We start from the raw sequence: 22610 nt of genomic DNA on the forward strand, positions 1-22610 counted from the left end.
CTGGCTGTGGAAGTGGTGTGGAGGAGGCCAGGGCAGGTGCTCATCCCTTGGGCTTCCTACCCCACAGTGAGACTGTTGACTCTGCTCAGGCTGGGATCACAGAACTTCAGTCCAGGCAGCTTGACCTGCTTTGTGTCGTGGGTCTGCTCTTCAGTGGGGCTGTGATGAGTGCCGGCCAGGGTCGACCCTGTTCATGACTGACCGCCTGGCTCTGGGCATCTCAAGGAAACATGTCAGTTTTGCTTTCCCAGTGCACCTGGCGGCAGGCAGGACTTTGTTTTATATACAACGAAGGGAAGGGAGAGTGTTTGGGGGTGTCCACATGGTGGGCAGATTAGTGACTGAAATCTGTGAGGAAGACATCCCAGGGAGGACCCTCTGAAGGATTGGGGCACTCTTCTGACATCTTGTCGGCTGGGAGGGTGTGACCTTTCCCCCGTCCCCCAGGCCAGGAATGTGTTGTAAGGGCATTACTGCAAACAAGAGCCCCAGGTCCCGGGTTTGTGTGGTATGTCACCTGGATGAGGTGCAGAGCCAGTGGGAGGTATATGCTACTCAGGGACACTCCTGGGAGGTTGTGGGGGACAGGCTTTCCACTGAACCTTCTTATGTCAATGCTCTTGTTGTTAAGGGCCGTTGAGTCGGTTCCGACCCATACCGACCCTGTATAGGGTTTCTAAGGAGAAGATGGTGAGCTTGAACCGCCAACCGTGCAATTCAAACAGCTTTGCAGTCTGGTGCATTAACCCACAGCGCCACACCAGTACTCCTGTGTCATTGTTAGATAACATCAAATCAGCCCCCAGCTGATAGCGACCCCATGCATTATGTATACGGTTTTGTTGACTGATCTTCAGTAGGTAGCCAGACTTTCTTCCTGTCTTTAGCTGGAGTTCCCCTGAAACCTATTGAGCATCACAGGTGGTGGCAGCACTTGAGGTGTCCAAGGAGAGAATTCTACCACTGAATCCACCTTGGATTCAAGAGACCCCATTCCTTCCTCATACTCCAGTCAGCTGGCCCCCGTCTGCCTGCCCGGTATTTGCCAGTCTGGGGCAGAAATTCATATCCATCAGCTGCTCCCGGGAGAAAGGTGAGACTGTCTGCTCCCGTTGCCATCTCAGAAACCCTAAGGAGCAATTCTCCTCTGCCCTATAGAGTCATTCTAAGTCGGAATCAACAGGATGGCAAGCGTTTGGGGTTTTTCAGTTGCAGCCTGACCCGGGGGTGCCTCTAGATCAGTTCCATTTCCACTCCTTCACCCCACTTCTGCCCCCATTTGCCCAGTCCTTGGAATCTCCTGGGATATTTGTTGAAAATCAGACTCTGGGCCCCATCAGTCTGCAGGAAGCATGTGACTTTGAGAATCCATTGTGAGTATTGCAACAAGCCCAGCGTCACCACCCCAGGCAGCCTGTGAAGGAGTGCTCTCTGCGCACAGCTTGGAAAGTGGCCTCAGAGGCCACCACCACCCCGCTTCATGTCGGCAGCTCTCCAAGGAGCTCTATGGAGATGGTTGAACACGGGGTTAAGGGGTAGGAAGGGGAAGATGTATGTGTCACTTAATTGGGAAAATACCCCCTTTCTCTTTAAAAGCAAACAGCAGTGGGTTGGGTGCCGTCACATCGAGTTGCACTCCTAGGGAGCCTGCATGAAAGAGCAAACGTGCGTCATGAGGGTTTCTTGGTTGTCATCTTTATGGAAGCATATCCCTAGGTCTCTCCCCCACATGCCACGGGGTGGGTTGGAACCACCAACCTTACGGTTTAGCAGCCAAGTGTTTAACCACTGTGCCACCAGGGCTCTTTTGTCGGTGAAGACCTCAAAGCCTAACCTGCCTCTGAGTCAGTTCTGACTCTTGGTGACTGTACAGGGCAGGGTAGAGCTGTCCCTCTTGGGTGTCCAAGACTAACCTTGGTGGGAGCAGATAGCCTCATCTTTCTCTCGAGGAGTCGCTGCTGAGTGTGAACTGGCGACCAACAGTACCTCACCAGGGCGTTTTGTCAGTGAAGGGAGACCCTGAAACCATTTGATGTGACTCTGGATTTGTGCAGTTAATTCTACTGGTTACGTGGACAGTGAGCATTTCAACAATTATGGAGACTGTGGATGTGGCTGGATTATGGGGAGTAGAAGGATAGCGTAGCATGGCTGAGACTTCAGGATGAGGTACTAATGAAGGGCTCTCCTGACCCCCAAGACCTACAGAGGGGTTTATGTGCAGACCTCGAGTTTACAAAACCAGGTAAAGTTGTTCAAACAGGGTACCCTTTATTTTTTAATGTACTCTTATATATCTCCCAGGATCCTGTCACGGGACAATTTTTGGGGGGTGTATTTTACCATTTTAACTAATAACTTTTAAGGTGTGGACTCATCTTGCAGAAGGTAATTTGGCCTTTGTTCCTGGGTGCCACTTAATACCAACACCTGAGGCTAACGAGTGGGGTGGGGGTAGGGTGGGGGTGGGGCAGACAAAACCAAGTGGGACCCACCTGGGGACCTGCTGCTAAGTCTTAGGAGGCCTGATGTAATCTACCATGGCCACGTGGGGAGGCAGGTAAGAGTGCTGATCCCTGAGGCCACACAGGGGAGACAGTGTGTCCCTTGTCCCTCCTTGGAACACAGAAGCTCCCAGTCCTCATCCTAGGATGCAGCTCTTCATTTGTGTCCATTTTGGCTGTAATAAAGCAGTAGCTGTAAGTATGGTACGTTGATGTTGTTTAGTTGGTTCTGACTCAGAGCAACCCTGTAGAGTTTCTAAGGAGCAGCTGGTGGGTTTGAACTGCCAACCTTGTGATTGGCAGTATAGTGCTTATCCTACAGAGTCACCAGGACTCCTTCATATTTAAATGTCTCTTATGAGTTGGTACCAACTCATAGAGATCCTGTATAGAGTTTCCAAGGAGTTGCTGATGGGTTTGAAACTCCAATCTTGCAGTTAGCAGTGCAGTGCTTACCTTACAATGCCACACCAGGAGTGTGTATGTGTGTGTGTGCATCACCATTCCTCACATGTGCGATTCGGTAACATTCCATTGTTCGTGCTCTTCAGCCATCCTCACTGTCCAGCTTCAAATTTCCATGTCACCCTTAATGGAACCCCAGTGTCCATGAAGCAGTGGGCCCCATGGCCCCATCCATCCTACCTACCCGCCCATGGTGAACAGGGAATTTTGGTTACTGCCTATTCTATATCTCCATGCAGTCCCCCCCGGGTGGTAGAAATGGTTAAGCACTTGAATCCTGGTGTGGTGCTATAGGATAAGTACTGGATTGCTAACCAAAAGGTCTGGAAATCCTACAGAACCAACTCTACGTCACTTAGGAACAACTAGCCGAAAGGTTGGTGTTCAAACCCACCCAGAAAGACCTCCTATGGCCGGCCTGGTGAGCTACTTCTGAAAGGTCACAGCCTTGACACCCTATGGAGGAGTCCCTTCCACACTTAGGGTTCCCATGAATTCGAACTGATTCAACAATACTTCACCACAGAAACCATCTTCACAGGTCTTTCTTCTGAGACATTGCTGAGTTAAGGTTTGAGCACTTAACCAGGTGTACCACCTAGAGATTCCTTTGGAGGTTACAAGTCTGAAACTAAGGTGTCAGCCAGACTGTGTTCTCACTGAAGATCTTCCCTGATTTCTTCCAGTGTCTGGGGGCTGCATCACTCTATTGTCTGCCTCAGTCTTCACATGGCTTCCTCAGGGTACCACTCAGGTGGGATTGGGACCCATCCTACTCCGGTTGTTGTTACTAAGTGCTGTCCAGTTGGTTCCGACTCATAGAGACCCAGTATAGGGTTTCTGAGAAGCTGGTGGTGAGTGTGAACTGTCGTCTTTGAGGCTCAGTCCAATCTTGTGGTCGTGTGCTTGTCCTCCAGTGCCACACGTGACTCCTGCTCCTGCATTTACTGATACCTTCGGAGACTCTGTTTCCAAACAAGGTCACCATGACAGGTCCTAGGGCTGAGAATTTGAACGGATCTTTTTGGGAGACACTGTCTAGTCTCAGTGTCTCCCAGCAGCCCGGGCCGGAAGTGTCAGAAGTGTCAGAGCAGCACATGGGGGCGGGGGGTCAGCCAATAAGGCGGTGAGGGCATAGCCCTCCCACCCTGGCCCCTAGCCCACCTGCCTGTAAGACAGCACCTTTGTAGGGGAAGCTGGGGTGCAGGGGCAAAGTGCCCACCCAGTCAGCAAGGTAAGCACAGGATGACACATGTTTACTCACTAATCTGTAGTGAGCAGTGGCATGTGTCTTTCTATAACCACATCAAAGCAACTGTCCACTACCGATTAGTAAGCACAAGTAAGACCATGCTTACCTTGCTCTGTCCCAGTCAGGGATTGTAAATGTGAAGAGAGGCTTGGATTCTGTCAGAAGGTGGTGTGGGCTTGGGAGAGACCAATGCCAACCAGACCCAGAAGCAGAACCTTTGTCACACTGGTTCACACTGTCCTGTAGGGTCACAGCCTAGGGGGCACTGTAGAGCACTTCTAGTCTCTCCTGGACGGTGAGTAGGAGTTGGAATCAACAGCAAATTGATTTTGTTTTTTTCCTGACTGCTGGGAACCCTAGTGGCACCATGGTTAAGCACTGGACTACTAACTTAAAAGTTGCTCCTTGGGAGAAAGATAAGGCAGTTTGTCTTGGGAGGTCTATGAGGCAGTTCTACACCATCCTACAGCAGGATCACTATGCGTCAGCGTCAACTCGACAGCAACGGCATTTGGTTATTATCTGTAGGTGAGGGTAGGAGTCCTGGAGCTGCTAAACTGTCGGTGGTTCAATCCCATCAGCTGGAGAAAGATGTGGTTGTCTCCTTCCATATAGATTACAGGCTAGGAAACCCTACAGGGTAGTTCTACTTTGTCCTACAGGGTCACTAGGAGTTGGAACTGAATAGGGGCAGGTGGAGTAGGGGCTGCATAGACTTGATTTCATCAGAGGCCAAGGAGAGGCGGGAAGTTCTGGGGGTGGGGCAAGGTAGGGACACCTTCCTGCCATCCGTCCGTGTAGCAGTAGGCTTGCTGTCTCTGATACAGACTGGATGGTCTCCTTATCTTTCTTTCTTTCTTCCCCCAGAGGCTCGTCCAAAATAGAGGAAGCATGTGAAATCTACGCCAGAGCTGCAAACATGTTCAAAATGGTGAAAAACTGGAGTGGTATGTGATGGGCCACTTGCTTCTTGGCTAGAGCACCTCCTCGCTCCTTCTCCTCTTTTTCCTCAGCTCCCTGTCCTGTCCTGCCACCTCTGGCCTTAGTAGGCAGTGCCTGATGCTTGTTTGGTGTCCTCTGGGAGGTTTTACCACTTGGGTCCTGGGAGCTTGAAAGAGAGGATGTAAAGGATAGGGGTAAAATAATGATGATGACCCCAGACAGACCCTTGTGGATGTATGTACAAGATGGAGCTCTGTGATGACTCTGTTCCTAAATGCAGAATGTAAGATGTCCCTGACACTGTCGACTGATGCTGCTGTCAGACTTGGATTGCTGGGTGGGAACATTTATGGTTTCTATTAGAGGGAACCCAAGGAGTCCTGGTAGAGTCGTGACTTTTGAGTCGGGCTGCTAACTAGCTGAAAGGGCCGCAGTTTGAATCTGCCAGCAGCTCCACTGTAGAAAGATGAGCCTTTCCGCTTCTGGAAAGATTTTCAGCCTCAGAAACATTATACAGGGTTGCTATACACAGTCCCCACCATTAGGGGGCACCCAGGCAGGAACTGTGTGGAGAGTGGTTGTTAGGTGCCATCAAGTCGATTCCAGCGCCTCTGTTAGCCATACTGGGCGGGGAAGCTGTCAGAGGACTCTGGTCAGAGACTCACAAACATGAAGGACAGCTGCCACGAGGTCCCCAGCCCCTGCTTTCTGGGTACTGTCAAACAAGCAGGGACAGACACCTGTCGACTGTGGTACCAGGCAGAGTCATGTCTCTCCCACGCCACTTTGATGTTTGTGGTTAGATGCTTTGGGGCTGGGGCTTTTATAGAGATCCACCAGGGAGAGGTTGGGAAATCCTGTGTGTTAAATAAGCCCATTTCAAGAAGCACTAATGGCCCAGTCATTAAGCGCTCAGCTGCTGACCTGACCAGAAGATTGGTGGTTCCAAGTCACCAGCTGCTCCAAGGGAGAATGATGTAGCAGTCTGCTCTGTCAAGATGACAGCTCAGAAACCCTGTGGGCAATTCTTGGTCCCACACGGTCACTGTGAGTTGGGTTTGTTGGAAGCTCATTTGGGGCTCATCAAGGAAATAAAAACACCAGACCCTGGTTGAGACCCACAAAAAAGACGGGTGGGGTGGGGTGAGGGGTTAGCATCACCATCAAGAAATGGTTTGGGTTTCCTGAAAATTAGAAGAGTTTTTCCTGAATTTGTAGAATTTTCCGTAAACTTTTTGAAGCCCCCTGGTACATTGTACATAAAACCAAAAGCACTGTGTGTTTTTGGCCTCCTCGTGTGGGTGTGGCATTGTTGGATAGTCACTGGACTGTTACTTGCAAGGTTGGTGGTTCACATCCACCAGCCACTCCTTGGATACTCTGTACAGAGTTACTATGAGTTGAAACCAACTCTACTGCACTTAACAATAACAATGACAGTGTGTATTTTTGTTGTTGTTGTTATGTGCCGTGGAATCGGTTCCGACTCATAGCGACCCTGTACAGGGTTTCCAAGGCTGTAAATCTTTACAGGAGCAGAATGCCTCATCTTTCTTCCGTGGAACAGCTGGTAGTTTCGAACTGCTGACTGTGAGATTAGCTCCACTTTATTAATTTGGGAGCCTAAAAATACGCAAGGAGCTCTGGTAGTGTAGTGGTTACGAATTGGGCTGCGAACTGCAAGGTAAGCAGTTCAAAACTACCAGCTGTTCCACGGGAGAAAGATGAGGCTTTCTGCTCCTGTAAAGATTTACAGCCTCAGAAACCCTCTACAGGGTCGCTATGAGTTGGAACTGACTCCACAGCACATAACAACAACAACAAAATTAGTAATAAAGTAGGAGCCCTGGTAAGTCAGAGGTTAAGTACTTGGCTTTGAACTGAACGGGTGGGTGGTCCAAACCTGCCCTCTGACACTTTGGGAGAAAGATCTGGCTATCTACTCCTGTCAAGATGACAGCCTCAGCAAACCCTGGGGGGCAGTGTTCCTTTGTCACATGGAGCCCCCCTGTGAGTCAGAATTGACTCGATGGCACCTAACAACAACAGTATTAGAGAAGAAAGGCATTTTCAGTCGCATAGATGGTACTTTTCACCTAAAACCTGTGGCCTTCCCCCATCTGTACAGTCAGAAGCCCTAGGTCACTCCCACTCTGCCTTTCTCTTTTCTGGAAACCTTGCCTTCCACTTGGATGCTCTTGAAAGCAAGAAGGCCGTCCTGTGCAATGTCATTTCCGCTGTTCTGGTGACAGGCCAGGGTGGTCCCCTAGGAATCCCTGCTCAGAGAATGGAGGGAGATGGCCACAGAATGATGTTGGGGCAGCTTTTGGAGCTCCATGGGGCATAGGAGTGTCTCCTGGGGTCCCTGTCAAGTAGGATAAGGAGCAGTGTGAACAGCATGGTTGGGGCCCTGGGGAGGTGGCAGGACAGATAGCTCAGGGCACTCTCCAAGTCTGCCTTCTTGTTCTTGGTGTCCATGTCCTTCTTCGTTTGGGACCTGAGGCCCCTTGAGGGGGCAGAGCCTGCATGGATGGGTGTAGGGGTTGGAGTTGGGAATGAACTGGGACTTGGAAAGGGGAGGCCATGAGGGATGTGATTTCAAAGGGAACCCGAAGTACTGCTTTCTCACCCCCTCTACACCTCACCCCCACTGCAGAATGGTGTGATGATGATCTCAGGTCTGGGGTTCTGGGCTCCCTTTGGGAAGACTGTTGTGGGAGCAGGGAATGCCGTGGGTTTGTGGCCTCTGTGATTTTGGTCTCTGTTTACTTTCTCCTGGACACTGGGTATGTGGCAAACGCTGGCCTAGGGGCATGGGGTCTCAGCCAATCACAGCTGGGAGTTCAGTGTTTCTCCACACGACCAGATGCCTACCTGGGTCAGAGACAGCCAGGTGGACTGCCAGGCGCCTCGATCTGAGAGTCTGGAGAATAAGACCTAGGGCTCGCCTTGGCCAGTCTCTTCTTCCGGTCTCACCCTGCCACCCTTCTCTTCTCTTCCAGCCGCCGGGAACGCTTTCTGCCAGGCAGCCCAGCTGCACCTGCAGCTACAGAACAAGCATGATGCTGCTACCTGCTTCGTTGATGCCGGCAACGCCTTCAAAAAGGCCGACCCCCAAGGTGAGTCTCTGCGAACCAGCATCCAGGGCTGGCAGACCGGGGCGCCACGGGTCGGGGGGACATCCTTGGGTCTCCACATGACCCTGTTTTCCAGTGACTGACCTACGATTGGCTGACTCGGGGCCAGTTGCATGCTAGCATCTCATGTGACTCCCTCCTGCCTGGCATTTGTCTCTATGCCAGGTCCCCCTCACCCACCTCTGTGTGCAGCCCAGGGAGTATGTGAGAGTGGGAGTTGCAGTCCAGACCCTCGGGTGCCAGGCAGAGAGCTCAAGTCTGTTCTGTCATCAGAAATCACCTGCAAAAGGGGCGGGGCAGTCTGTTGCCAGCCACGTAGCAGTTGCTGGGAAAAGGAGTGGAGACTCTCTCTCCCTGGCATCTGCCCCCTGGGGAGGACGGTCAGAGGGAGCAGAGCTTCCACCTTGGTTGCCAGAGAACAAGTTACTTCAAACAACAGCTTTGGGACCAGAAGCCTACTCCAGACAGACGGGCAGTGGGAAGGCAGGCTCAGCCCACCAGGCTGATCGGGAAGTGAGAGCTCTGCCCTAGGGGCTCTTGACTTTTAGATTTCATGGGGACAGGAGTTTTAATTTACTTATTTTTAGTCTGAGTGCTACATCTAGATACGTCCATAACTTTTCATTTCAGTAAGCAAAGAGGTGATTGTTTTTTTAAAATGACCATTTCCAGTCACCATTGGGGGCAGTGGTGACTCAGTGGTAGAATTCTTTCCCATGCACGAGACCCAGTGCGCCTCAAGTGCAGCGATCTCCTGTCAGTGAAGGCTTGTGTGCTGTGATACTGAACAGATCTAAGCAGAGCTTCCAGATAAGATGAACTAGGAAGAAAGTCCTGGTAGTCAGTTTCCAGAAATCAGTGAAAACCCTGTGGATCCTAACAGCCCCTTTTGCAAATCATGGGGCTGGTGCAGGGTCGGACAGCCTTTGTCCCCTTGTCCATGGGGTGGCAATGGCAACCAACACCTGTCATTCATCCTCGTAGAAGACAAAAAAAAGTTACAGATGTTTGAAGAGAGAGGTATACATTAACAGTTGCCAACAAATTACTTCTGAATCCTTGCAATTCCGTGTGTGTGGAATAGAACTAATACAGAGGGTTTTCAAGGTGTGACCTTTTCAGAAGCAGATTGCCAGAACTTTCTTCCCAGTGCCTCTGGCTAGGTGTGAACTGCCAATCACGGCTAGCCCATCTGTGCTGCTTTGGGACTCCAGGAGATACATGATAAGGAGAGGAAGACTGTTAGTGACAGGGCCCTGATGGTGGTCCCCAGGGGCCATCACAACCTGATGCTGGAGAATGACAGGTGTGGTCTCTTATCAGCATCACTGTCCCCTGGCAAGAGTTCCTTCTCTGTAGACCCAATAGCATCTCTATGGCCCCAGACTGACTATCTGATCCTCTCCAGTCGGGTGGGGCTCCCTTGAGAGGTGGTGTCCTGACTGGACTGGGCAGGCCAGCGTCGCTGTGTGGGTGCCATGGTGATGGCCCAGGATGCCCCCAAGCTTGCTTTTCACTTGAGTCACCCAGGGGAGTCTCCGAGTCTACTACAGAGCACCCCCCCTGCCCCTCAGCCCTCCCATCTGGTCTCCAAGGAACTGGTTGACCTGCAGCTATTGTTTCAGCATCTGTGGCTTCGGCTGCTATTTCTGCACTTCCGGAAGGACTGGTTTCTGGCCTTTGGTCTGTGGTCTGTGTCTGGTGCCATGTGTGATGCAAATAAACCCCAGCCCTATTCTGTTTGGCATCTTGGGATGTAGGGTCCCACCCCAGCCTTTGATTTGGGCTGCCTCACTCTACAGTGACAGATGTGACCGGAGGCCTCTGGGAGGGGGCTAAGAGCAAAGTCTGAGCACAGATACGGCCCTAGATGGAGTGGGCCCACAGGGCAGCCTTCTCTGAGGCGGGGGCAGGATGCCTTTGGGGTGGCCTTGCAGGCAGGGGGAAAGGCTGTCATGCCTAGGAGGCAGGCCTGATTTGGGCACAGCCAGTGAGGAGATGCCTTGGCTGGAGCGCCAGGTCCTCACTGAGTAGGGGGTGTGAGAGCGGCATGCCAGCCCCAGCTCTCTGGGCCCACAGCCAGCTTGGGGCTGGGGGAGAGGGCACGTCTGCACTAAAGGGTGACAACAGCTTTGTGTCTGGGATGGCTCAGGCATCACCAACAAGTTCCGTGGCAGCTGCTTGCTGGCACCAAGCCACTTCCCTTGATAACCATGGGCAGGGGCCCTACATCCCTGAGTGAGGCCCTGAGCGGCTTTGCCCTTGGGGTTTCTGGGGATAATGAATGTTTAGGAAGAGTTGGTACTTGGGGAGTCAGCCCTAGGCGCCCACTGTCCCACCTCCTGGCCAAGGAGCCACTTGGAATAGATCTAGGGGCCCGGAGGCCCATTTGGAACCCTGCCCAGTGGCTCCAAGCTGGTGGCTGGCTCCATTCCCGTTGTCAGCACTTCTTGTGTTGACCCTCTCCTGGCAGGTTGTCTGCCCCTCTGCAGAGTTGGCTCAGACTGAGTTAGAGGTTGGAGCCCAAATGGTGCAGTGGGCTAAGCAGTGGACTACTAATCCAAAAGGTAAGCAGATGGAACCCACCAGCTGCCCTGTGGAGAAAAATGAGGCCATTTGTTTCCGTAAAGACGACGGCTTTGGAAACCCCGTGGAGCAGCTCTGTCCTCTAGGGTTGCTGTGATGAGTTGCAATTGGCCTGATGATATCAGTGGGTTTGGTTGGTGATCTTTGATGGCAAGGCTCTGGTGGCCTGGGAAACAGTGATGGGCAGAGCTGCTGTCAGTGGGTCCTCAGCTTCTCAGCCATGGCCACCTGCTCTGTGTGGATGCAGTCCAACCCGGGGAAGCAGCTGAGCTCTGTGGAGATTTGTCTGCCTGTGAGCTGCACCCTAGGCGTAGGGGTGTGCGCCCCCATTCACACTCCTTTCTGCCCCCCTACTGCCATTTCCCAGGTACCTGCTATGTTGTTGTGTGTACCAGATATTTAAACCCCATGAAACCAAACCCACTGCCATCAAGTGATCCCACAGGACAGAGCAGAGCCACCTACCAGGGCTTCCAAGGCTGTCCTTGGGGCAGTGGCAGACTGCTGCGTCTTCTTCCCACAGAGTCACTGCTGGGCTTGAACTGCCAACCTTTAGCTTAGCAACTAAGTGCTTAATCACTGCACTACCAGGGCTCCTCCTAGATGCTTAGAGTCCATTCAGCTCCCTCATGAGGCCCCTGGGGTAGGGGACAGGGTTAGGCAGACTTTGTCTCCACACCAATGCCCTCCTTTCCTTCATCTGGAAACTGAGAGCTTGCTGTTGGATGATTCTGGAACCTCCTTGCAGGGTGGCTGGAGATGTGGGGAGAGGGAACGGTCAGTCTATACCACCATAAGAGGAGCAGCCAAGCTGCGCCAATGGGTGGTTCCCTCCAAGGACCCAGATGACAAGTCTTGTAGTCCAAGTGTCTGACTGTCTAGGAGCGTTTCTAATCACTGGCAATCTGCTGCTTCCAGGGGTCTTGACCACATGACTCCATGTTGCTGCCTGGGAGCATATGCCTTCCTCTCCTGCTGACACTCACCCAGTGAGCAGGGGCCACTTAAGGCCTTCCTCACCCACCCCACTGCATCCCCAGCAGGATGCTGTGAGTTTGAGTGGGTGGGTGGGTAGTTTGGGGGACTCCCTGAAAGCCCCACCCTAGCTAGCAGCCCATGGTCAGATGAAATTGTGTCCCAGCTTTCTAGAAGCTGCCAGAGATAGTAGGCACCATATCTTTGCGTTTCTTGGCACCTCATCTTGGAGGAATCTCAGTGGGGCAGGGGCAGTGACAAGGGTCACAGACTTGGGAACGCCGTGGTCCATGGGGTGAGTGAGTGTTCAGCTCACCTGGGCTTGAAGCCTTGTCAGGCCTTCTGTCTAGGTGCTCCGCCTTCCTCCTTCTTCCTCCTGTGAGGCCTTAAAACCATGTGAAATCCCCCACCCTGAGAGCGCCCTTTTTCTCTGCTGGAAGATGCCTCCCACTCATGCCTCTCTTTTCTCCAAATAACTTGTCAGAAAAAAGCAGCAGCCTTTCCCAAATTTAAAATCTTGCAAGAGATAGTACAGCAAAGGTAGTCCCTTCCCCCTCCCAAGTGCCAACCTAGCTGGGTGGCTTTGGGAAGTGGGTGAGTTGAGTGGGGTTGATAGGAGGGAAGGGGTGAGAGAGAGACAGACAGATGCCTGGAGGTCTGGTGAGGGGCTGGGGGTCTGGCTTGCTGTTCCTCTGGCCTGCCTCGTCTCAGTCAGTTGGCAAGCAGTCGTGGCCAGCGCTTTGTTCCTAAAGTAGCCAAGTAGTAAGTGTGTACCCTGCTGGCCTGAGCCGGAGGCGGGGCCTACGTGGGCCCAGCACTCAACATCTGGAGGGATGAGTCTGGCTGGGAGTGGGGAGGAGAGAGCTAGTGGCTTGATTTTCTCATCACCAGAGTGACTTCAGGGGATCCTTTCTCCTCCTCTTGTCTCCCCAGAGGCCATTAACTGTCTGATGAGAGCCATTGAGATCTACACAGACATGGTAAGAGGCTCAGACTGTGGGGGGTGGGGGTGGGGTGGACCTTGCTTTGGGAGCACTTGGGAGCACCCTGTAGGAGAGGGTTTGTCCCAAGGCCTAACATTTGGTGGCTCACTTCTCAGCACAAAGGGCTAGGCAGGACCCCAACAGAGCTTATTCCTCTCACAGAGCAGGCCTTCCGGAGGTAGCTGTCAGCTCCTCACTACCTAGCAGTGTGTTAGCCCTGTCTCAAGCAAGCGAGGTGATAAGCTCAGAGAGTCAGGAGAAGGAAGCCCACAGCTCGGGAGTGTCCTTGCCGGACCAGCCCAGGTACAAAGGAGCAGGCAGGCATTACCCGGGACATCCTGGCACCTCAAGCTGCTGACCTTCTTGGTGACTCACTGAATATCCCAGCAGTCATTGGAGGCCCTGTGGCCACACGGAACAAGAGGGGACTCAGCCCTTAGTCATGTTTCTCCCAAGCTTTTTGTGGTGGCCAGTCTGTCCTCCCCTTGCAGGACATCTGCTGAGTGCTCTCCAAGTCAGGCCGAGCCCGGGCTCAATGTGTCTACACGTGCTCAGTGTGTCTGCACACAGGATGGGGACAGCCCAGAGCTGCGGGGAGCGTGATCCTGACTCTGGCTCTCTAATTCCAGGGGCCTGAGGGGTAGGCCGTGTTGTAGGACATGCTGGTCACAGCGGACCCTCTTGTGTCCCCACAGGGTCGGTTCACGATCGCAGCCAAGCACCACATCTCCATTGCGGAGATCTATGAGACAGAGTTGGTGGACATTGACAAGGTTGGTGGCATGGGGCCCAGGCTAAGGGCGTTACAGGGGGGCACTGAGAGTCCCCGTCTCTAAGTCTGCTCCCCCGTGTCTCCCCAGGCCATCGCCCACTACGAGCAGTCTGCAGACTACTACAAGGGCGAGGAGTCCAACAGGTAACTCCGATGGTGGTGGCTTCAAGTCCTGTCTCCCTGGGGAGGCCACGGAGCCTGCCACCAGACACCCTCACCCCTCCCTCCCTACAGTTCAGCCAACAAGTGTCTGCTGAAGGTGGCCGGCTACGCTGCACAGCTGGAGCAGTACCAGAAAGCCGTGGACATCTACGAGCAGGTCAGGCCCGCGCGGTCCCCTCCTCCCCCACCTTACTTCCCACTCAGTCTGGCTCAACACTTCTCTACCCACCACCCTGGGAGGTGCCACCTCATACACCGCAGCGTCCTCCTTGCACCCCTTGCAGACTTCCTGGACAGCCTACTGAGGCAGACTTAAGAACCAGAGTAGGGGAAGCGGGAAGGTTGTCAAGGCCTGAGGGAACTGGGTCCCTCATCCGTGGGAAAGAGGGAGTGTCACATGGGCATCAAGGCTCCCCTTGTTGTGTGGGGCGTCCTGGGTGGGACTGAGCTGCCCTGGCAGCTGGCCTTTGAAGAGAGGGGGGCGGGCGCCGCCTTGCGTGTTCCCGCTACTGCCACCCCCTGCCCACTGATGTGCCAGCTTCCTGAGGCCCTGACAGCAGTTGCTGCCTCTCACACCCAGGCTCCCTGTTGTGCCTTGTCTTGTCACGCACTCACCAGTTCCTGACTTAGCAGAGTGAGGCCCTCAGCCCCAGATGACCAGGCCCCTCTCTCATACAGACACACACCCTCACCCCCCTTGTGGTGACCACCCCAAGCTCACAGTATCACCTTCACTTGGCCACAGGTGGGGACCAGTGCCATGGACAGCCCCCTCCTCAAGTACAGCGCCAAGGACTACTTCTTCAAAGCAGCCCTCTGCCACTTCTGCATCGACATGCTCAATGCCAAGGTGAGCCACACGGGCTTGGTGCATTTCCGCCCTTCCCTCTGCCTGCTCCCGGGGGCATTTGCATTTTCGACTCCCAGGACTGCACCCCTGTAAAGTAGACACCAGGCAGAGACCCTGAGGCTGAGACGAGAACCCCTGTCAAGGGTCTCATGTCAGGAAGTTAAAGCTCCAGGCTTCCCGATCTTCTAAACCCACACTCGTAACTCTGATCAAATCCTGCACGTGCACACACACACACACACACACACACACACACACACACGTGGGGGGTGTCCTCAGGCGATCTGGTGGTGGTAGAGTGAACATTGGATTATTTTTAATGAGAGCACTGCGGCTCTGTAAGTACTGGATTACAAAATACAAGGTCAGTGGTTCAAGCCCACCAGTCACTGCATGTCAGAAAGATAAGACTTTCTGCTCCTTCGAAGATTTAAAGCCTCGGAAATCCTGTACAGGGTTGCCATGAGTTGAAACCGCTTTGACGGCTCTTAACAATGGACTTTATATATTTTAGTGCAATTTTAGAACTAATACTGTGGCATGGCAGAGGTATTTGAGCTCCTCTAACTTCATGGCGGGGAGAGAAAATCATCATCAGCATCCACCCCAGGTTGATTCCTGTGAGGCAGAATCAGATACGTCCCCTCCCTCCAGCCTTCTCACCATTCTGACCCCAGCCCTCCTTCCCACAGCACTGTGAACTTCTCCTGGGTTCCGTGTGCCGTGGCAGTGGGCACACGGAACTCACAACACGGGGCTTACTAGGGAAGTAACATATTAGGACTCAGAATTAGGAAAGACTGGGTAATGTCGTTGAGTCTGGACAGCCTCCTCTCAGCAGTGCTTGTAAGTAAGCCTCTGTGTGGCTCGCCACTGCTGTTTCCTGCTTCCTGTGTCTACGAAGTTCCCAGCCCTGGGACCCCAGGTTCAAAGGATGTGCTCCACTCCTGTCTCTTTTGGGTGGTAGTGAGGTTCCCCTGTCTTCCTGAGATGGCTCCTTTGAAGCCTAGAGGGACAACAAAACTAGCTAATCCTTGTGAGGGGTCTGCCCCCAGGAGGTACAGAGCACCTTATTTGTATTATTTGAAGGCTTTCTAATCCCCTTGATGAGCTACAAGTGCCTTCTGTGCATAGTCCCACCAGTCATTGTGTGGGAGTCGTACTAACTCTGGTGGAAAGCGCCAGATAAAATATTCCACAGCACTGTGAGGTTTATGGAGAAATTGTGCAGAAAGTTCAGAGGGCCTCTAGGTCTCCCTCTCGTGCAGTTGCCCCAAGAGTGCATTCCTGTGGTGTATTTGTTAATGTTGATACGTGATTATTAACTAGAACTCTCTGGGGATGCAAACGTGTAAGGCACTCAGCTGCTAACTGAGAGGAGGAGGACTGTTTGATTCCACACACAGGCACCTTGGAAGACAGGGCTGGCAATCTACTTCCCAGAAAATGAGCCATGGAAAGCCTTAATGGTGCACAGTTCTACTCTGACACACATGGGGTCACCAAGAGTCAGACCCACTTGGGTGATAACTGGTTGTTTGGATTATTAACTGAAGTCTGTAGTTCACCTTGGAGTTCATGCTTTATGTTGTGAAGGCCTTGGTGCATTTGACATGGGCTTTGACAAATGCCTGATGAATGCCGTGTGTCCATATTACAGCTTCACACAGAAGAGTGTACAGCCCTGGGTGCCACCTGTGTATCCCTCTTCCCATACTTCACTGGGCTCTTCACTGTCTCCGGGCGTTCAAATTGACAGGCCAAGGTCCCTGAACCCCTCAAAGCTGCAATGAAAACCTACTTGCTTCCTCAGATTAGTTGGTAGCGTGGGTTTTCAGGACTGCCCCCCCATCAGTCGCCTTCCCCACATGATTATATTTTTTAAATAATTTGTGTTGTTGAGCATGTACACAGCAGAGCACACAGCAGTTCAGCAGTTTTCACATGTACACTTCAGCGTCATGGATAGTGTTCTTGTCTGGCCACCACACTCAATCTCCTTTTCCACATCACTCCTCCCCCAGGAACATAAGCCCCTGCCCTGGCTCTGGTCAGTTTGACTCCATGGATGGTTCTGAAAACCACAATGCTCAAGGCAGGCATTCTTACTCTAGTGAAGCTACACTGTTGATTGGTTTTCAGATGGCTTCGGGGCTATTTCTGGGTTCATGTTTTTCCCACTTTGAACATGGGGGTCAGCCCTGCACCAAGGCCTGGTGAACTGGGTGTGTGCTCAGAAGACACCCGCTGCCTTCTGTTCCCACCCCAACTGCACCTGGCTGGACGACAAGGGCCAGCCTAGGAAACCCCCTTGGCCTTCCCAGCAGCTGTCTGCTGCCAGTCGTGAGCTGAGCTCAGCTGTGTGGAGGTGCCTGCCAAGCACTGAGCCAGGTGCCACCCAGAGAGGGCAGGGGAGGGGTGCAGAGCTGACTCAGATCCCCTCTGCTGCCAGGACAGCAGCTCCAATGTTCCTGTTCTTGTTACTGACTGGTCTCCCTCCTCCCCGCCGCCCCTGTTCAGCTGGCCGTACAGAAGTATGAGGAACTGTTTCCTGCCTTCTCTGAGTCCCGCGAGTGCAAGCTGATGAAAGTGAGTGGTGCCCCCCCCCCCTTATCCCTTTGTGCACCTGGCCCTGGAGTTTAGGGGTCCCTGGGTAGTACAAGTGCTGCCTGCCGCCTAAAGGTTGGTGCTTTGAACCCACCCAGCGGTGTGCAGCTGAGGAAAGGTCTGGCCATCTGTTCTTATAAAGATCCCAGCCAAAGAGCTGCATTTAGGAGCAGTTCTGCCCTGTAACACATGCACTGCCATGAGTCAGAGTTGACAAGGTGGCAGTGTGTTTCATTTTATGGTGGGGACCGTAGATGGGCACTGGACTGCGAACCACAAAGTCAGCAGTTTACACCCACCAGCTGCTCCTCAGAAACCCTTTACAGGGTCTCCATGAGTCAGAACCAACTCAATGGCACTTAACAACAACAGTGTTAGTAAGTAATGTTGGTGGTACAGTTAAAAAGTGTTCAGCTGCTATGGGACTCGAGCCCACCAGTGTCCTGGCAGGAGAAAGACGAGGCCGTCTGGTTGTGTCCTGACCCTGTAGAGCAATCCTACTGGTCCTCTAAGAGATGCTTTGATGTGGAACCATCTTGCTGGCAGTTGGGTTCAGTTCTGTTTTGTTTTGAATCAGGAGGCCTGGTGGCACAGACTGTAAAGTGCTGGCTGCTAACTGAAAGGTCCACAGCCTGAACCCACCAGCAGTTCCAAGGATAGAAAGACCTGGTGATCTGCTCCCATAGAGACCACAGCCTCGGAAATCCTGGGGCAAGGAGGGCGCTTCTACTTGGTCACAAGGGATTGCTCCAAGTCAGAATTGGCGCCCTCCTAGCGTGAGTCCCTGGTGTTAACCCACTAGACTGGCCCCTGACCCCTCCTGCCTTCTCCTTGCAGAAGTTGTTAGAAGCCCATGAGGAGCAGAATGTGGACGGCTACACTGAGGCGGTGAGTGGGTGGGGCCACCTGGTGAACTGCTCTCTCAGATGCACACGTTTTGTTGCCCCTGTATTGTGTTATTTTGACCTCTGGCCCCAGGGCCCTGGCTAGGACTCCTATTCTCCTGTCACCCCAAGAGGGACAGGGTGCGTTCTCCCAGGTGTCTGGATGATAACACTGGCAGAGGGAGATCAAGTGACTTATCCTTGGCCTCTTGGCAGCAGAGCCAGGGGTCAGACCCCCATGTGTCAGCTCTAGAAGACCCAGGTCCCTGCATCCCTCAGGAAGAGCAGAGTGGGCAGGAAAAGGATATCTGTCCTCTGCCCACCTCCCCCAGGGCTGATGGGAGATAGAGACCTTGTGTCTCGAGCACCAACTTCGGTACAGAACTCCCCATACAGGTGTGTGCTCTACCTCTCTGTTCAGAAAATTCTGGATTTTCTGAACCCTAGACTGAACCTGTCAATTAGCCTTAAATGGGGACAGAGACAAGCCCCTCTTGTCTGTCCTGTTCCAAAGCATTGATGTTGGGCATCGGGCAGTTTGGTAGAGTGGGCAGAGGGTAGGTGTGGCAAGGATGCTGAATTTTTGTTCTGTTTAAGCTACAAGAGACTTCTTCCCCACAAAGGAACTTTTAGGTCGAGACAGAGCAGGAGGGCATTTCCAACTGCAGTCAGGGATTCCTCCCCTCCTCCACTGCAGAGACAGGGCTGCTGGACACTGGAGACTGGGTTTCAGGGCTGGGCTGGGCTGGGCTGACTGCCTGGAGTCACCTCGGTGTACCCCCAGGTGAAGGAGTACGATGCCATCTCCCGACTGGACCAGTGGCTCACCACCATGCTGCTGCGCATCAAGAAGACGATCCAGGGTGACGAGGAAGACCTGCGCTAGGAGGCCCCCAGGCCTGGAGCTGTCTTCCCCCGGGCCCTGGCTCCAGAGGGTCAGGGCGCCAGCAGGGACAGGTGGGCCTGAGGCCTTGGCTGGAGACCTCACCTCCCCACCCCACCTGAGGGGTCTTGCAGACCAAAGCCATGGTTGAGTGGGCTCAGCAGAGAAGCTTGACCTGCTGGCTAGATGGTCACTCTCTGTCCTTGCTTAACCCTTCTCCCCTGCCTGTTTATTTAAGCCCCTGTGGTATGCTTCTCCAAACCCCCAAAAGCCAGCTGTACAGAATCTTCACTAAAATCCTGTTGGCTGTAGGCCCTGTGGGGGCCTGAGATCCGCATCCAGCCCCTTGTCTCCTGACCAGCTGAGTGGTGAGGCTGGTTCTATTTCCCCCTGTCCCCAGGTGAGCTCTGAGCACTGTAGCTGCTGCCCCTGCTGCAATGGACTTCTGCTCCCAGCCCAGGAGCCCCCAGCCCCCTGCAACCCCAACTTCTCAGGTTAGACCCTGGTCCTGGAGCTCAGAGGATCAGCTTGCTACTCCCCCCTCTGCCCAACGCTTGGAGATTCTGTCTATTGGAAGCTACAACTGGCCCAAGAAAAAATAAAAATGAACACTTTTGCATGAGCCTCTCTTTCTCCTCACGTCTGCTGGCCCCTCACCCTACAGGACTGTCACTCATCTCCCTGCCCCCCTTGGTTTCCCCTTGGGGCTCCTGGGCACTTAGTAGGGAAGGAGAGGGCTTGACCTGGACCCGGCTGGGTCCTAGGCTCTGTTGGCTGTTCGGTACAGAGCCCAAAACACCTGTCCCACCTCCAGGTGAGGGATGGAGGTACTGATGCACCGTGAGTGGCCTGTCGGGGAAAGGTTGGAATTCCCACCGATGCCCCCTCCTCACCGTCCACATTTCCCCAGCAGCATCTGTCCCAGAACAGAAAGAACAGCTGGTGGGCAGAGTAGGAGCCCTTTGTGAGGGAATGAGGGTGCATCAGCAGAGGGGTCTTGGCAGGCACCCACCTCTCTCTTCCATCCTCCTTCCCCTTCAGGCCACACTCATGGACAATAGAATCAAGGTTGTACTCAGAGCTGGGTTCATAATTGCAGTAAATGTTAAGAAAGGGCTTCCCTTGTCCCCTGAATCCTGAGGGAGGAGACAGGCTTCAGGGTAGGGCAGGGTGGCAGGAGCAACTTGAGCTAGGCTCCAAAGGTCCGCTAGATGTCTAAGGCAGGGGGTGCAGGCTGGTGTGGGTGTGGGGAGGAATGACAGCACTTTACTTGGGAAAGGTGGGCTAGGCCCACAACGGCTGTCTCCATCCTCCTTGATGGCAATGCACCCATTAGGTGCCAGATCTGACCTTGTTCCTCACCCAGTCGGGGGCTGGGCCCTCCTCACTTTGGGGAGACACTGGAGGAGATGCTATCCTGGGAGGCTGGGGCACCTAGAGGTCAGTTGTAAGACTTCTCTTGAGACTGAGTATGATTATCAATGTCTACCATGGGCAGACTTAAAATACTTTATTGATGAAGATCAAAGACCATAGCCATAGTATGGATTGCACCTCAATGTAAACAAAACTCAACCACTGGACCAGCAAACAACGTTCTTACAGATGTAGAAAAGATTGAAGTTATCAAGTACTTCATTCTTGATCAGCTATCAACACTCACAGAAGCAGCAGCCAAGAAATCAAACGAAGGATTGCATTAGGCAAATCTGCTGCACAAGACCTTTTTAAAGTGCTGAAGAACAAAGATGTCAGCTGGAAGATAAAGGTGCGCCTGATCCAAGTCATGGTATTTTCAATAAGCTCATATGCATGATAAGCTCGTCTAAAATAGTAGAATTGATGCATTTGAGTTATGGTGTTGGAGGAGAATACTCAAAGTGCCGTAGGCTGCCGGACAAGTACAACCAGAGTGCTCCTTGGAGGCCAGGATGGCCAGACTTTGTCTCTCATATTTAGGACGTATTGTCAGGAGGGATCAGTCGCTGGAGAAGGATACCATGTTTGGATTGGCAAAATGGTGGCATCAATGGGCTCAAGCGTGGCAACCATTACGAGGCTAGCCCAGGACCGGGCTTCGTTATGTTGTGCATAGAGTCGCTATTAGTCGGTACCAACTCAGTGGCACCTAATAACAACAGCCGTGGGCACTGGAGTCCTGTAGAATAAGCACTAGACTGAAAGGGCAGATTGAAACACGAGGGCGGCAGTTCAAACTCCCCAGCCGTTCCACTGAACCCTGTACAAGTTTGCTGTGAGTCAGAAGCCACTCAAAAGCACTTAACAACAAGCCATGTGCACTGACTAAAGACAGTGAAGAATTAGTAATGAGAGGATCAGTGTTTCCATGCGTGATCTAAATAAGCTATTCAACACCGTGGCTGTGCTTTAAAATCATTAGAAGCACTCAAGCTTGGAGCTTTCCTTAGGAAATTGTTTTGATGGAGGTTCCTCACCCTTTTGGTATATATACATATTTTAAAGCTCTGCAGATGGTTCAAATGCACAGCTAAGGGTCAGTGGCGTTTCCATGGTAGACGAACCTTCCATGCAGAAGACCCAGGTTCAATTCCCAGCCAATGCAGCGCAAGCATAGTTCTGTTATTCCTGAGGCCACTAGGACCTGGGCACCAACTCAACAGCCACTAACACCAACCATGTGCGAGCCTCATTCCAAGCCCTGAAAACATGATAGCAAACAAACCCAGCCCTGACCTTCTAGAAACTTTTACTACCCCATCCCAAAAATCTGGGATTGTCCCAAACTCCTTTCTTTTCACCATCCCCCAGATGTGATCAGCCTTTGAGAACCTTACATTTATTGATGTCTTGACACAGTAAGAGCTCAATTAATGCTGAGTAATGGGGGTGGGAGGTAATGATGTGGAAGGCATGGTGATTTTGTGAGAATCCAATGAAATCATTTCAAGGTTGGCATGTAATGGTGGAGGTGGTGGTGTCATGAAGTCGGTTCCAACTCACAGTGACCCTGCATAGGGTTTCCGAGTCTAAATCTTTACAGGAGCAGAAAGCCTCATCTTTCTCCTGTGGAACAGCTAGTAGTTTCGAAAGCTGACCTTGAGGTTAACAGCCTGACTTGTAACCACAACGCTACCAGAGCACCTTTGGCATGTAGTTGTTGTTGTTGTTATGTGCCATGGAGTCAGCTCCGATCCACAGCGACCCTGTACAGGGTTTCCGAGGCTGTAAATCTTTACGGGAGCAGAAAGCCTCATCTTTCTCCCACGGAACACTTGGTAGTTTCGAACTGCCGACCATGAGGTTAGCAGCCCAATTCGTAACCACTACGCTACCAGAGCTCCTTAGCATGTAATAGGTCAAGTGAATAAGGAAAACTGCAGAAGAATTGATGCATTCTAAATTACGATGTTAAAGGAGAACATTAAAAAAGTACTGTGAACTGCCAAAAGAACAAATTATGTTGGTTGGAAGACGTACACCCAGTATGCTCCTTGGAAGCCAGGATGGTGAGACTTTATATCTCATATTTCAGACAACCTGAGATATGCAGATGATACAACCTTGCTTGCTGAAAGTGAAGAGGACTTAAAATATTTACTGATGAAGATCAAAGAGCACAGCCTTCC

General features: G+C 52.5%; 1 protein-coding gene across 1 annotated transcript in view; it reads left to right on the forward strand.

Moving 5' to 3' along the window:
* Window positions 1-19016, forward strand: part of NAPA (N-ethylmaleimide-sensitive factor attachment protein, alpha) — a 31963-nt gene extending 12947 nt beyond the window's left edge. The window contains exons 2-11 of the mRNA XM_006868233.1: window positions 5089-5168; window positions 8166-8282; window positions 12795-12841; window positions 13540-13617; window positions 13705-13760; window positions 13851-13935; window positions 14524-14628; window positions 17149-17217; window positions 18073-18123; window positions 18904-19016. Coding sequence (XP_006868295.1) covers window positions 5089-5168; window positions 8166-8282; window positions 12795-12841; window positions 13540-13617; window positions 13705-13760; window positions 13851-13935; window positions 14524-14628; window positions 17149-17217; window positions 18073-18123; window positions 18904-19005 — 790 coding nt within the window. The 3' untranslated portion in view covers window positions 19006-19016. The remainder of the gene's footprint in view (window positions 1-5088; window positions 5169-8165; window positions 8283-12794; window positions 12842-13539; window positions 13618-13704; window positions 13761-13850; window positions 13936-14523; window positions 14629-17148; window positions 17218-18072; window positions 18124-18903) is intronic.
* Window positions 19017-22610: the final 3594 nt, after the last annotated feature.

The sequence above is a fragment of the Chrysochloris asiatica genome, unplaced genomic scaffold (genome assembly GCF_000296735.1).
Source record: "Chrysochloris asiatica unplaced genomic scaffold, ChrAsi1.0 scaffold00116, whole genome shotgun sequence".
Classification (NCBI taxonomy): Eukaryota; Metazoa; Chordata; class Mammalia; order Afrosoricida; family Chrysochloridae; genus Chrysochloris; species Chrysochloris asiatica.